A 13,945-nucleotide genomic window follows, 5' to 3' on the forward strand; every position below is an offset into this window, starting at 1 on the left:
CTTATTACAATATAGGTTCTTTTTTGTTTTATTTAATTAAATTATTTATTTATTTATTTATTTATTTATTTATTTATTTATTTTTCAGTACCGGGGATTGAACTCAGGACCCTGTGCTTGCCCTTCAAGCAATTATACTGTTGAGCCATCTCCCCAGGCCCTGTTTTATGGGTTATTTTTAAGTTAAAAATTTCTTAAGTTTTTACTCCTGGTACCACTACCACTACAAAGAAAAAGACAAAGCTAAAACAGATAAAAGACCTCAGGAATGTACATCTAATTGACATGGCTTTGCATTAATCAATAGCTGTACTTTTGCAAACTGCAGTTATGACAGTCCTGATCCAAAAGGGTTTCCTATTTGAGTTGTATTAACTTTTCTGAGTATGGTTCATCATTCTTTCTGTGGTAGATTTTTACAATTCCTCCAATGTATTTGAGGCAACTGTCTCAAAGTACCCCACAGCTTTCCTGACAATTCCTCACTCTCTCTCCTGTTAAGAACTGTAATCCTTTTCTGTTTTTGTTTTTTTTTATTTTTTTAATATTTTGCTATCATATCCACCACTTCCACCACCAGATCCATAACCACCACTCTAGGGATTGCCAAAGCTTCTTCCACCAAAACTGCTCCTTTTCATGTGTCCATAATTTTACTGCTGTTGACCACTATAATTTCTAAAATCATTATATTACCCACCACCACCATAGTTACCGCCACCAAAGTTTTCTCCTTCTTTGTAACCATTATATCCTCCTACACCACCACCATATCCACCACCTTATTTTCCATATCCTGGTCCACCCCCACCATACACCCTCTACTAATGTAACCAGGGCCACCACCATAGTTTCCAGTATCATCTCCAAATATATTATATCCACCATCACCTCCTTCATAACTGCCTCTGCTGCCACCTCCTCGACCACCAGAACCTCCTCTTACACCAAAGTTTCCACCACAGCCAAAATTCCATCCACCACATCTAAAGTTTCCTGCATGACCCATAAAGTAGGAAGATCCACCTCCACAGCCTCTTTGTGATCCAGCAGACTGCATCTTTTGTTTAGAAAGGTTCTTTATCACAATTGTGCCCATTAATACTGTGGTATTTCTGAACAAAAATTTTATCACCTGTGTCATGATCATCAAATCTTACAAAAGCAAATTCTCTCTTTTTTCCACTCTTCCTGTCTTCCATAATTTCTATGGTTTCAATCTTGCCATATTATTCACAGTAGTCTCTCAAATTGCATTATTCTCTGTGTTCTTTAATAACAGCAACAAAAATTTTCTTCACTGTTAGAGGGGCACCAGGATTTACTGAATCTTCTCTAGAAACAGCTCTCTTTATTACGCTACAATCCCATCAACTTTGTGTGTTCAAGCACACATTGCTGCCTCCTCCTTTTCAACACAAGAAAGAGTAAGTCACAAATCCAAAACCTCTGGAGTGTTTCCTTTGAGGATCTCTCATTAGCACACAATCTGTGAGTGTGCACCATTTCTTAAAGTGTTCTCTTAAACTATCATTGGTAGTTTCAAAACTCAGAACACCAATAAGAAGCCTCCTCAACTGCTCTAGTTCCTTTGAAACATGCCCCTCCATTTTGAGACTGGACTCACTTCTTCCAACATGAGTTCAATCACAATATAGGTTCTTATGTTAGGCATTGGAAATCTTCTAGATTTCTTAGGGTTCTATAGTTATTTCCTCCTCTTCATTCTTATTGTTTGGATTGTGTTTTGCCATTCCTCTTTTTTGATGAGATTAGTTAATAGCATATCTATTTTATTTTATTCTTTCAAGGAACCATCTTTATAATTTGTTTTTATGTATCTAGTACAGGGTCCTCAGGGCCTACATGTTCTCACTACACAGATGAGACTCATAGTGATTCTCCTGATTACAGCCTCCCAAATACTGAGATTATAGGTGCATGCCACCACACCCAGCCTCAGTGCACACCAGGGGACATTGCTGGCCCAGAAGGCCTGGGGATTGAACCCCAAGCCCCTGTGTCTGCCTAAGCAGGTGCTTTAATTCACCGAGCTATCTGGCTGGCCCTTACAGAACCATCTTTTTGATTCACTGATTCTTTGTATTGATTTTGTAGTCTGTATTGCACTGACATGCTGCTTTTATATTTATATTTTCCTGTCTTTCATAGGATTTGGGTTTCAATATTTCTTCTTTATGTATAAGGTTGCGTTTTATTATTAGGTTGTTTAGTTGAGGTCATTGTGTTTGTCTGATATGTGTATTCATCACTATAAATTTCCCAAAAACAATGTTTTTCACTGCATCCAATAAGTTTCTTTATGGTGAATCAACATTATCATTTAATTGTATAGCACATTGAACTTCATCTTTAATTTTGTATATGACTCATTGGTTTTTCTGAAGGATGTTGTTTCATTTGCATGCATAAATGTATTTTTTCTTTTTCTTTTTTTTTTATTTCTTTCCTTTTTGGGGGGTGTGGTCCCAGGGATCAAGCTCACCTTCATCTTGCCAGGCAGGCGCTTATGCCACTGAGTTATCTCCCTAGCCTTATAAATTTATTTTTTGTGGTTTTCTTTGTATTTGATTTCCAGTTCCATCATGCCATGGTCAGATAATATGCATGTGATTATTCAATACCTCTCTATTTATTAAGACATGTTTTTTATGTATGCTGTCTTTATTTATTTTTTATTAATTTTATTGAGAAACAACAATGAGACAGCTTCAAAACACGTTAGTAGAACAGTTACAATAATTAATACATTGCATATTGTTGTCTTTGTATTAGTTACTCATAGTAAAAAATGCAGACATACCATCCTGTCCAAACACTATTAGTATAAATCTTTCTTCTCATTGAATTGAGACAAAGTAGCTGTATATCTATGCTATTTTGTATATACAGATTATATATATATATATACATATATATCACTACAAAATGTTCCTTCATTTATGTCCCTTTTTTGTCACAGATAGGTATTCCATTGCCATTTCATTATTGTAGGTGAATGAATTCAGCAAAATAATCCAATATAGTCCAGTAGCCTGAAAAAGTAGTGGGTTATCTGTAGGACTGGTAATGTCAGAAGTTGTTGACTTGGGCCTGTTACAGGCAATGTATTGATATGATTTTTCTTTTCATACCTTGTTTTTATACTTTCTGCTGAATGATTAAGACCATGATAAAGCAAGAGCTACATAACAGGAAATGTAACTTTTGTATATGACAAGGTCAGTCAATTCCCCTCAGAATTTACCCTGAAACGCTGTACTGCAGTTCGTAGATCCTTTATCAGTGTAAGCCATGTGGAGGAGTCACTGCCACTGCTTGACTAATTTGCTCTCTGTGAGAGCCTGAGACATTGTTTTCTCTCTAGGCGACTCTCCTTACACACATTGTACATCATCGATCACTTTCCTCTGTGGCCCCATGATCTCCTTGGTCAGAAAATTTGGGGCACCACTCAGTTACAGGATGTTGCAGTACAGGTTCTCTTATGTCCTGAGTCCTCACAGACCTTTAGTGGCTAGCGCTAAAATGTTGACTATCGTTGCAGACCTTCTTTTTCTCTAATATTTGGTGGGCAAACTTAAGTTTTTAAACCTCCAGAAAAGAAGTTTAATGGCATTATTATCCTATAACTTAGGCACTTGTGCTTAAAGCCACTATCTGAATATCAAAAGCCTTAGATATAAAATGGAACAAGTATTTTCCATCAAGCATTGACAAGTTAAAATTTAAGAACCTACAAAATGCGAAGAAAAGAATAAAAAATAGAAGCATAAAAATATTTTTAAAAATAGAAATAAATAATTACATATTTTTACACAGAAATTTTGAAATCTAACTATATACAGCATTGTAAAAAGACAGTCTTATGACTTCTTTTTCCTGTCACTAGTTTTCATTTATTACCCTTTTGATGTATGTTGTCTCCTCTATCTATTTGAAATATATTTTCAGAACATTATAAAAAACTGTTTTGAACTCATAAAATTCTTCAGGTGTTCTTGTTTATGGAAATATCTTAATTTTCCTTCAATTTTGAAAGATAGTTTTTCTGAGCATCTCAATTTGGGTTAAAGTTTTTTTTTTTTTCTTTAGGCCTTGAAAGACTTCACTCCAATCTCTCCTTGACTTTGTCTTTTGTGTTCAGATGTCTGCTGTGATTCTATAGGGCGTTCCTTTACTGGTGATTTGTTTGTTTTCAATGGATTTTTTCAATATTTTGTCCTTGTGCTGAATTTCTGTAATCTTGATTATTATATGCCTTGATGTGGATTTATTTTGTGCATGGCTATTTGTGGTTCTGTATGTTTCACTTATTATTTGTATGCCAAATTCTTTATCCATTTTTGGAAATTTTCTGCCATAATTTCTCTGAAGAGATTTTTAAATGTGTTTTGTGCTACCTCCAGCTTTCTCACTGATTCCAATCAATCTTATGCTGTCACTCATTTAGTCCTGTAAATGTTGGATTGATTTTTGATGGTATCTTGTGATTTTAAAAATATCTTTAATTTCCTCATTACTAGTTTCATTCCTCTTCTGCATATATTACTATAACCTCCCCTTCATTCAGTCTGCTGCACACTTCAGTGGAATTGCCTATCTTCTTCATTTCTCTTTAGATCTGTTTCACACAATAGAATCAAATATGTCTTGATGTTTTAAATTCATTATTTCCATAAATGTCCGGAGTTCTTCTCTTTGTATATGTATATCTGCTTTATTTTCCTAATGATTTATTTTCTTACCTCAGTTATTATTTTCTATATTCTCTTCAATTTTTGTCTTCTGCTGCTATCATTTCAGAGAGCTCAATTTGTTTCTCTCTCTCTCTCTCTCTCTCTCTCTCTCTCTCTCTCTCTCTCTCTCTCTCTCTCTGTGTGTGTTCTGGACTTGTCCTGGATTACCTGAGTGTTTGAGATTGTCCTTTGCACTTTTGCATTGTCATTTTCTATCTTTTCTCTTCATTGATACTTTTAGATTTCCAATATTAGATGCCCTTAATCACTCATGTTGATGCTTTCCTAGGAGGATTTACTTCCTCCAGATGTCTGGCCACCATTGTTGCAAGACAATGTAGGAAGGAAGGAACTCAAATTTACACTCCTCTCACTGGTTCTATAGTTCAAAGTAATGCATAAAGCACCAGACATAAACTTACATTTCTCTCATTGATAGCAACTTCATTGTTCTCTCATGCACTGCCTTCACTCTTCCTGCCATAACCAATCTCCTAAAGTAATGGTTGAGGCACAGGGCACAGGTTTACCCTCCTCCAGCCAGTGCTGCCATCGCAATGCAACTTATAATGCACTGGGAATGTGCTTACTCCCCACCCTCTGCTACTATCATCCTGGAGCAATGGGGCACACACAGCGCATAGGTCTACAATCTTCCCACTGGCACTGCCTTCACTATTCTTTCCAAAACAACTATCCTGAGATAATGCGGAAGGCACAGGGCACAGACTTACTCTTCTCCCACTGGCACTGTCTTCCTAGAGCAATGGAGGACATGCAGGGTATGGGATTACTCTCTTCCAATAGGCAGTGCCATCCTGGGGAAATGGAAGAGGTGAACAGTGTTGGCTTGCTCTCTTCATATTGACACCTCCTTCACCCTTATGTTTTACCTTTTTGAAGAATAGTAGTGTAGATCTTACTGGAGAGAAAAGTAATTTTTATTTGCTTGTTTGTTTAACTTTTTGACTTGGTGGTTCTTTATTTGTTTTGGTCTCATTGCATCTGCATCCCTCTGCAGCTCCAAAACTGTCTTGTCAGTGTACAGCACAAGTATGCTGTGCAGTTTTATGCTTTACTTTGCTATATTTAATTATTTTAAATACAATATTTTACTGTGCTGAAAACTTATGTTTCTTTCTATTCTCAATTTAAATGTAATCTCTACTGTGATCTTTCTTAAGATGTTTTCATTATAATTAAGTATTACTTTCCTTTGCTCCCCAGACCTAGTATAAAACACACCATTAGAGTATTTGAAAATTTTATTGCCTGTCATTTTACATGACCATGTTCTCCAATCGAATGGAAAGAGGAAATTAATCATGATCATTTTATAAAGAAGAAACAGTGAAACAGAAGTAGAACAATAACTGAATATGTGAATAAATTCTATATTTTATATATCTATTTCTCTGTTGACTTTCAAATCCATCTAAATCAAAAGAGACACACTGATGAACACCCATTCACCCAAGAATATCCTGCTAAAACTTTCCAGGACATACCCATCCCCCAAAACTCTTCTCCAAGTACTGAGCCACAGCCAAGGTTAGGTGATCATTAAAGGGTCCAGCCACAACCTGAATTCCTAGAGGAAGTCCCTTGGCATTCAAACCCAGTGGACACTGAGTCACAGGCAAACCCAAGACATTGAAGATACCTGAAAGAAACAAACACATTCAAAAAATGTGAGAAGGCCTGTGTTAAAACACATTTTTCCCATAATCTGCCATAATAACATACAAAAGTTTTATGGTTTGCTATCACCTTATAAGTCAGTCTACTGTAGATTTTGTGTCTATGAAATATTTGAATTTTAACAATGAACTCAAAATAAGAGATATTAGTTTTACTTTTTTTCCTAATGAAACACTAAGGATAGAAAAACTACATAACCTATTTAAGGTTATTTTGCTAATAAATATTGGATTCACAAAATTACAAAAAATGATTAGGACAAGCTGAGTATTTTTCCACCATGTTTTTGCTAAATTGTGCCTGGTAGTGTTTTCAGAAAAAAAAAGGAATGAATGATACAGTAAAGTAAAATGTTCTCAAATGCATAGATTTTATTTTTCCTTGTAGACATTTTGCAATGTTAATTTCCATTACACTATGTAGAAAATTATAATTCTTCCATTCATATCACAAATATTTCTTGTAGCATATTCACATAAAATAATATCCTCCTGCTTCAAATATAAAATGCATTGATTGTTAATAAATATAAATAATTTTAAAATCAAGACCCTAAATTACAGTGAATATTTTTAACACCTACATTGTTAGTCCTATGGTACTCAGAAATTTCTTTTTAATTATCTTACTATAAAAATTTTAGAAAACACTAGTATGATTCTTACCTCCACAGATTCCTTATCCCACAAATTTCCATTGAATAAAATAATATAATATGTAATGTTTGTGACTGACATTTTGACATAACAAAATGTTTTGAGGCATATCCAAGTGGAGCTTTTTATTACTCAAATCATACTATTGAATGAAGAGGCTAAATTCTGATCATTTACTCACTAATAGATAGGCACTGTAAGCCTTTTCTGGCTATTACCAATTATGCTGTGATAAAGAGCAGAATAATTAACCACTTACATAGCAGTTCTTCAACATAAACATACTTTATATTCATGAGTAAAATAGAATGCAATTTTTGGTCAAATATTGAATTTGTATTTTATATAAACAAATTAATAACCAGACTGCACTGGTTATGAAACTTTACATCAAAAATGTATGAACAGGCCTGAGAGATAACTCAGGGGACTAAAGCACCTGCTTAGGCAGGTGCAGGGAACAAGGCTCCATCCTGGGCTTGCTGTGCCAGCCCTGTCCCCAGGCATGGTGAGATGACCATTGGGATTACAGGGGCATGTGTGTAATCCCAGTGCTTGGGAGGCTGATCTTTGTAGTGAGACCCTGTAGACCCTGCGTGAAATACATAAGAACACAAAGAAAAGAAATGCATGAGTAGTTTCTGTGTCTGCTTATGAACACTATTACTTGCTTAGTACAACTACCTTACTAATTATTCAAGAATACTCCATTATGGTTTAAGTGTGCATATAGCAATCTACTGACCATATTCAAATGTTTTATGTATTTTTATTTATGGGCAAAAATTGTCCATATATTACAGTTTAACCACTTATTGCATGCATAATTTGTAAATATTCTTGCTCAGTTGTTATCTTTTCTTTTAACATAATTTATGTGGGGGGTTTTGAATAGAAATTTTCTAATGCTTTATGAAGCCCAATATTTAAATATTTTCTAACATTCTATCATTATGTTTTCAGTGCTGTATCTGGCACATTTTGACTAATTCAAGGCTATAAAATTTACTGATGGCTTATTTTGGAAGTATTTTACTACTAACTGTCAAATTTGGGTATCTGATACATTAGAAGTGATTTTATGGGTTATCTCTATAATAGAAACCTAATTCATTCATTTTTATGGTTTTTCCACTTTATTGTGCCAGAACTAAATATGCCAAACATGAACCTGAAGATATTGTAACACTACAAAAGCTAAATCACAGACAGATGCTTATACAATGTAGAGACCAAAGGTAAGTTACTTGAGCCAAATTACTGTTAACATTTAAGTATGGCAATTTGCAAGGCAGCTGATGTTTCAAATGAACCTATTCTGCTTTCGCTCAGAAGCAATTTATAATCATTCCAAATTCCCTTCCTCCATACCAAAAGAATGGATATGAGAAGAGAAAATTCATGATTAATCTCACAACTTGGAGGTTATATATGCCATCATTTTAAATTACATTAGTAATATATACTTAACTGGTTGTGTACGATGACATTTCATTATGAAACAATGAAAACTATAAGAAGGATTTGATATTATTAGTTATTTCAGTTTGGTGTATCTCTGGAGGGAAATATGTCATAGAGTATCAACTATTATTAAGATATTTATGCTTTAAGGGAGATTAAAGCACATTCAGGCAGTGTGACTGAGTGACAATCATTAAAATAATGGTGCAGAGCCAAACATAATTATATATTAACAGAAAGTTAAATGTTTCTACTTGCAGAGATGTGACTGAAGGCTTTGAAGTTTCCTCTGAAAAGAGGCTTGTTACCTGAGGTGGAAAACATAGGCATATTGAGTCATTTCTATACCCTTTAGCATTAATCCTAGATTCTTCTTCAATAAATTGCTCTGAAGAAAGAATGGAATTCTCAGGGATATTCCATAAATAGTATGAAGTAAAAAGTGAGTTAGGATATCAGTATAATAGGAAAAACTTTGAACCACACTATCTATATTACCGATTTAATACAGAAGGATTACATTTTCTTCTGATTCAATATAGATCATACAAAGCTATTTTTAATGGTGTCATGTGTGGCTACTGAAGAAAAACAAATATGTCTTCTGTAAATTTCTTTTAGAATCCAGCTATGAATCCATCATGACCTGGAGTTTTCTTTGTCTGTAGGTTTTTATTACAACTCGTACTTCATTGGTTGTTATTGGGCTATTGAGAGTGGCTATATGTTGTAAATTAAGTTGTGGTAATTTGTACCTTTCAAGGAATCTCTCTATTCCTTCTGTGTCTTCTATTCTGTGAGAGTAAAGATTCTCTAAGTAGCTATTGATAATCTTCTGAATTTCCACTGGGTCTGTGGTAATTACACCCTTTCATTCCTTATTGCTTCCATTTGAATTTTTTTCTTTCCTCTTTTTGATGAGGTTAGTTAGGGGCTAATTGGTTTTATTTAATCTTTCAAAGAACCAGCTTTTTGCTTTGTTAATTATTTGAATTTATTTCATGTCAATTGAATTAATTTCTACTCTAATCTTTATGATTTCTTCCTGTCTGTGGGATCTGGGTCTGGTTTGTTCTTCCTTTTCTAGTTGCTGAAGGTGCTGCATTAGAGTGTTTATTTGTTCCCCTTCTGTTTTCCTAATGTATGAGTTCATGGCTATGAATTTCCCTCTGAGAACTGCTTTCATTGTATCCCATAAATTCTGGTAAGTTGAGCTTGAATTTTCACTGAATTGTAGATATGGTTGAATTTCTTGTTTAATTTCATTTGTGACCCATTGGTGGCTAAGTAGGGTGTCATTTAAATTCCATGTATTTAGGGTTTTTTTTCTGGTTACTTTTGTCATTTATTTCTAGTTTCATTGCACTGTGGTCAGATAGTACATATGGGATAATTTCTGTTTTCTTACTGTCTTAGTTACTCTTCTCTCGTTGCTGGGACAAATACCCGACACTCAAAATGAAGGAAGGAAAGGTTTATTTAGCTCACAGTTACTGGAGGTTTCAGTCCATACTCAGCTGGGTCCAACACAGAGCAGCACATAGCAGAGGGCAACCTTTCATGGCGGCGGCAAAGAGCAAGAGAGCCAGGGAGGCAAAGCAGCAGCTCAAGCAGCTAGCTTCTCTTCCCACCTTACATTGTAAAGCAAATTACCTGCCCCAGGGTAGGGGAAGTACTCACACCTATGGGTACTTCCCAGTATTTACCCACCTATGGGTAATCCCAGCAGTACTAAAACCCATAATCCCAGCCTTGAATCACACATAATCCCAGTGGATCATGAGTTAACACAAATTCTAGAAGTCCTCACCCCATGACTGCATGAGGCTTTGGGGGGACAACTAGACACAAACCATAACACTTACATATACTTAAGCATGACCTATGGAACAGTATACAGTCTATTCTAGAAAATGACCCATGTACAGCTGAGAAAAAAGTGTATTTAGCTGTGTTTGGGTGGAACACTCTGTATATGTCCACCAAGTCCATTCGTTTTAAACTCTGGTTCAGTTCTGTTATTTCTTTTCTAATTTTTTGTCTGGTTGACCTATCTTTTGGGGATAAGGAGGTGTTAAGGTCTCCAGTTAAGATTGTGGTATTGGATATTAGATAGTTCTTGTCCATTAAGATTTGCTTTACATAATTGAGTGCTCCCGTGTTTGGTGCATACATATTTATCGGTGTTACCACTTACTCTTTAATTTTTCCCCTAGCCATATATAGTGACCTTTTTTATTTCGCTTGATCATTCTTGGTATGAAGTTGAGACTGTCTGAGAATAGGATTACTACCCATGCTTTTTTTTTTTAGGTGCAGGGGAGTATAATATTGTATTCTGTCCTTTAACTTTCAGCCTATGAATGTCTTTATGAGTTAAAAGTGTTTCTTGTACACAGCATATTGTTGGATTTTCTTTCCTAATCCACTATGCCTGTCAATTTCTCTCAATTGGTGAATTCAGTCCATTTACATTGATGGATATAGTTGAGATGCATTAACTTACGATTAACAGCATTTACTTCTTTTTTCCTGTGTTTAATTGCTTGCCCTATTTATTTGGTTGCTTTTGATCTCATTCGTGGAGTTCTGATCATTTTGGGCCCTCTCTAGAATAACTTTCAGTAACCTGTGTAGAGTTGGCTTTGTCGCAATGAAATTCTTTAGTTGTTCTTTGTCATCAAAGTATTTCACTTCTCCATCAAACTTGAAAGAGAGTTTTGAGGGTATAGTAGTCTGGGCTTGAATTTTTTTTCATAGAAGATTTGAAGTACTGTGCTCTTTGCTCTTCTTGCCTTCATGGTTTGTGAAGAGAAGTAGGCAGTAATTCTGATAAGTTTTCCTTTGAATGTTATCTGCTGTTTTTCTCTAGTGGCTTTCAGTATATTATTCTTGTGCTGAATTTCTGGGATCTTGACTATTATATGTCGTGGTGTGTTCTAATTGGGTTGAGGTTACTTGGCGTTCTGTATGCTTTGGTTACCTGAATATCAGATTGTTTCCTCTTATTTGGGACGTTTTCTGATATTACTTCTGCCCATATATTTTTAATGTCATTTGTATTGACTCCCTCTTTCTCATTGATGCCTATCAGTCTCACATTGTTCATCTTTGCATTGTCTTGCAGGTGATGGATTATTTTCTTTTCCTTCATCCTGGTCGTTTTTAAGAGATCCTTTCTTACCTTTTCACTAGCTGCACCAGCATCTTCAAGATCTGAACCTCTGTCTTCACTTTCACTTATATGGTTTTGCAAGCTTGTGGTTGAGATTTTAAATTCCGCTATATCTCCTTGACTCTGCTTCATGTGATGTATTTCTTTACTGTATTGTTCATTCAAGGAATCCGCCATTTTCCTAATCTCCTCTATTTTTTATCAATGTCTTTTTTAGAAGCAGTTATTAATTCTTTTACTGCAGTGTTTTTTTTTTCAGATTGAGTTTCCTCCCTATGTTTCTGTAGTTGATTCTCTACTTCAGATGCTGAGTTCCAAGAATTCTTTTCTTATTTCAGAAAATTCCTGTCTGAGTTCCGCTATGAATTTCTGTTGTTGCTTATTTACTATGGACGCTATTAATTCATGCATTTTTGCTTAGCTAGTGTCCTCTCCTCTTCACTTGTTCTGGGTGGGCATTGGGTTTCCTCCATATGTTTCTGCATTTGATTCTTTACTGCAGATGCTATTAATTCAGGGATTTCTCTTTTCATTTCCAATCGGAGCTCCTCTATACATTTCTACAGCTCTTTCTGTATTTCAGAAACCATTGATTCTTTGATTTCAGCTGTGTGGTTCCCAATTTGTTCAATGTTATTGTCCTCTGCACTTGTTATTGGTGAGCTTAGGGTCTGAGATTGCATTTTGCCATTTTCCTTTGGCATTTTGTGTAGCACTGTCTTTTGACCTTTGTTGTAGAGCTTTGGTGCAGCTATAACCTTAACACCTACTGAAGTTCAGGTGCAGATCTACAAAGTTTGGATTTATCCAGCTGTGCCTGGCTTGATTCTGGCTGCTGTGCTCAGCTCCTTCCTTCTGCTGCCTTTGGGAATGAACCTGTTGTGCCCCATTGACAAGATGTTCTGCTCCTGGACTTGCTGGACAGTACCCTCCCCTACTCTCTCTGCAGAGATTGCAGCTGCAGGCTTTTACTAAAAGCCTGTATGCCAGGCCTGAGCTGAGTCTGGAGGGGACAAGTTGGAGTAGGGGGGAGAGGCAGCTCTCCCACACACTCACCAGGCCTGGGCTGGGCGTGCTGGTTGGGTGGGTTCCTGTGCAGTGTTGGGTGGGCAGTCCCAAGTGGGTGGATGAGTGTCTTAGCCATGCTTCACCTGGGCTGGAACAGCACGTCCCCCTGCCCAGGGTAGCGGGAAACTCTCCCAACACTCACCTGACTTCTTCTCTTACTGGATCTGGGGGTTTCTGGAATGCAGCAGATATTCCTACTGGGCGGATGGTGTGGGGGTGGGTGCTGCAGTGTGGTGGGGCATCCCAAGTTGGTGGAAGAGGGTCTCGCCCATGCTGCTACTGGGCTGGGACTGTCCAGTTTTGCCAGTGCAGGGTAGCAGGAAACTCTCCCACACACTCACCGGGCCTTTGCAAGGACTGGACCTGGGGGGTCCTTCGAATGTGGTAGAAATTCTCACGCTGCGGGCGGGTTGGGGGAGTGCTGCAGAGTGTGTGTGGCGTCCCAAGGGGGCGGAAGAGGGTCTCACCCACACAGCTCCTGGATTGGGCTAAAATACAGATTTGACCCAGAGTCCAAGCCCGGCATGAGTGAGACCGCCTATGGCCTAGTGGATGAGTAGAACTTCCTTCATCAGACAGACCCCATGTGGAACCCTGCAGCAGAACTCTCTGAAGAGAGGCTAGAGGCAAGACACATCCAGCTGATCCAGGAGCAGAGCATCTTGCAAAACTGACACAGAGAGTTCACTTCCAAGGGCTGCAGCAGGAAGAAGTGGTGCACAGCAGCCAGACCCAAGTCACACCCATCTGAACTAGTTTTAACTTGGTAGATCTGAACCTGATGTTAAGGGAATAATTCTTTGAAAACTCTACACCAAAGGCTAGAGGACAGTGCTATACAAAATGACAGAGAGAAGGAGCATAATGCATTCTCAGGGCCTGTGACCACCCATAGTGCATGCAGGAGACAGTAGCATAGATGACAGTGGAAATCAAACACTTGAAATCTCTGAATTAGTAGCCTCTGAAATAGAGAAACAACTGCAGAAAGGTATAGGGGAAATCGGATCAGAACTAACTTTTGAGGGGCTGGAGAGATGGCTCAGTGGTCTAAAGCACCTACTTAGAACAAGCTTGGCAAGGCATCAGGGACCGCGGTTCAATCCCCCAGCACCACATGC

General features: G+C 37.1%; 1 protein-coding gene and 1 pseudogene across 1 annotated transcript in view; both read right to left on the reverse strand.

Annotated features, from left to right (window-relative positions):
* Nucleotides 1-554: 554 nt before the first annotated feature.
* Nucleotides 555-1,478, reverse strand: LOC105744039 (annotated as a pseudogene).
* Nucleotides 1,479-6,036: 4,558 nt separating this feature from the next.
* Faah2 (fatty acid amide hydrolase 2) overlaps nucleotides 6,037-13,945 on the reverse strand; it is a 296,926-nt gene continuing 289,017 nt past the window's right edge. Inside the window, exon 13 of the mRNA XM_004644818.2 lies at nucleotides 6,037-6,423. Coding sequence (XP_004644875.1) covers nucleotides 6,248-6,423 — 176 coding nt within the window. The 3' untranslated portion in view covers nucleotides 6,037-6,247. The remainder of the gene's footprint in view (nucleotides 6,424-13,945) is intronic.

Source organism: Octodon degus, unplaced genomic scaffold, assembly GCF_000260255.1.
Source record: "Octodon degus isolate 3935 unplaced genomic scaffold, OctDeg1.0 scaffold00211, whole genome shotgun sequence".
NCBI lineage: Eukaryota > Metazoa > Chordata > Mammalia > Rodentia > Octodontidae > Octodon > Octodon degus.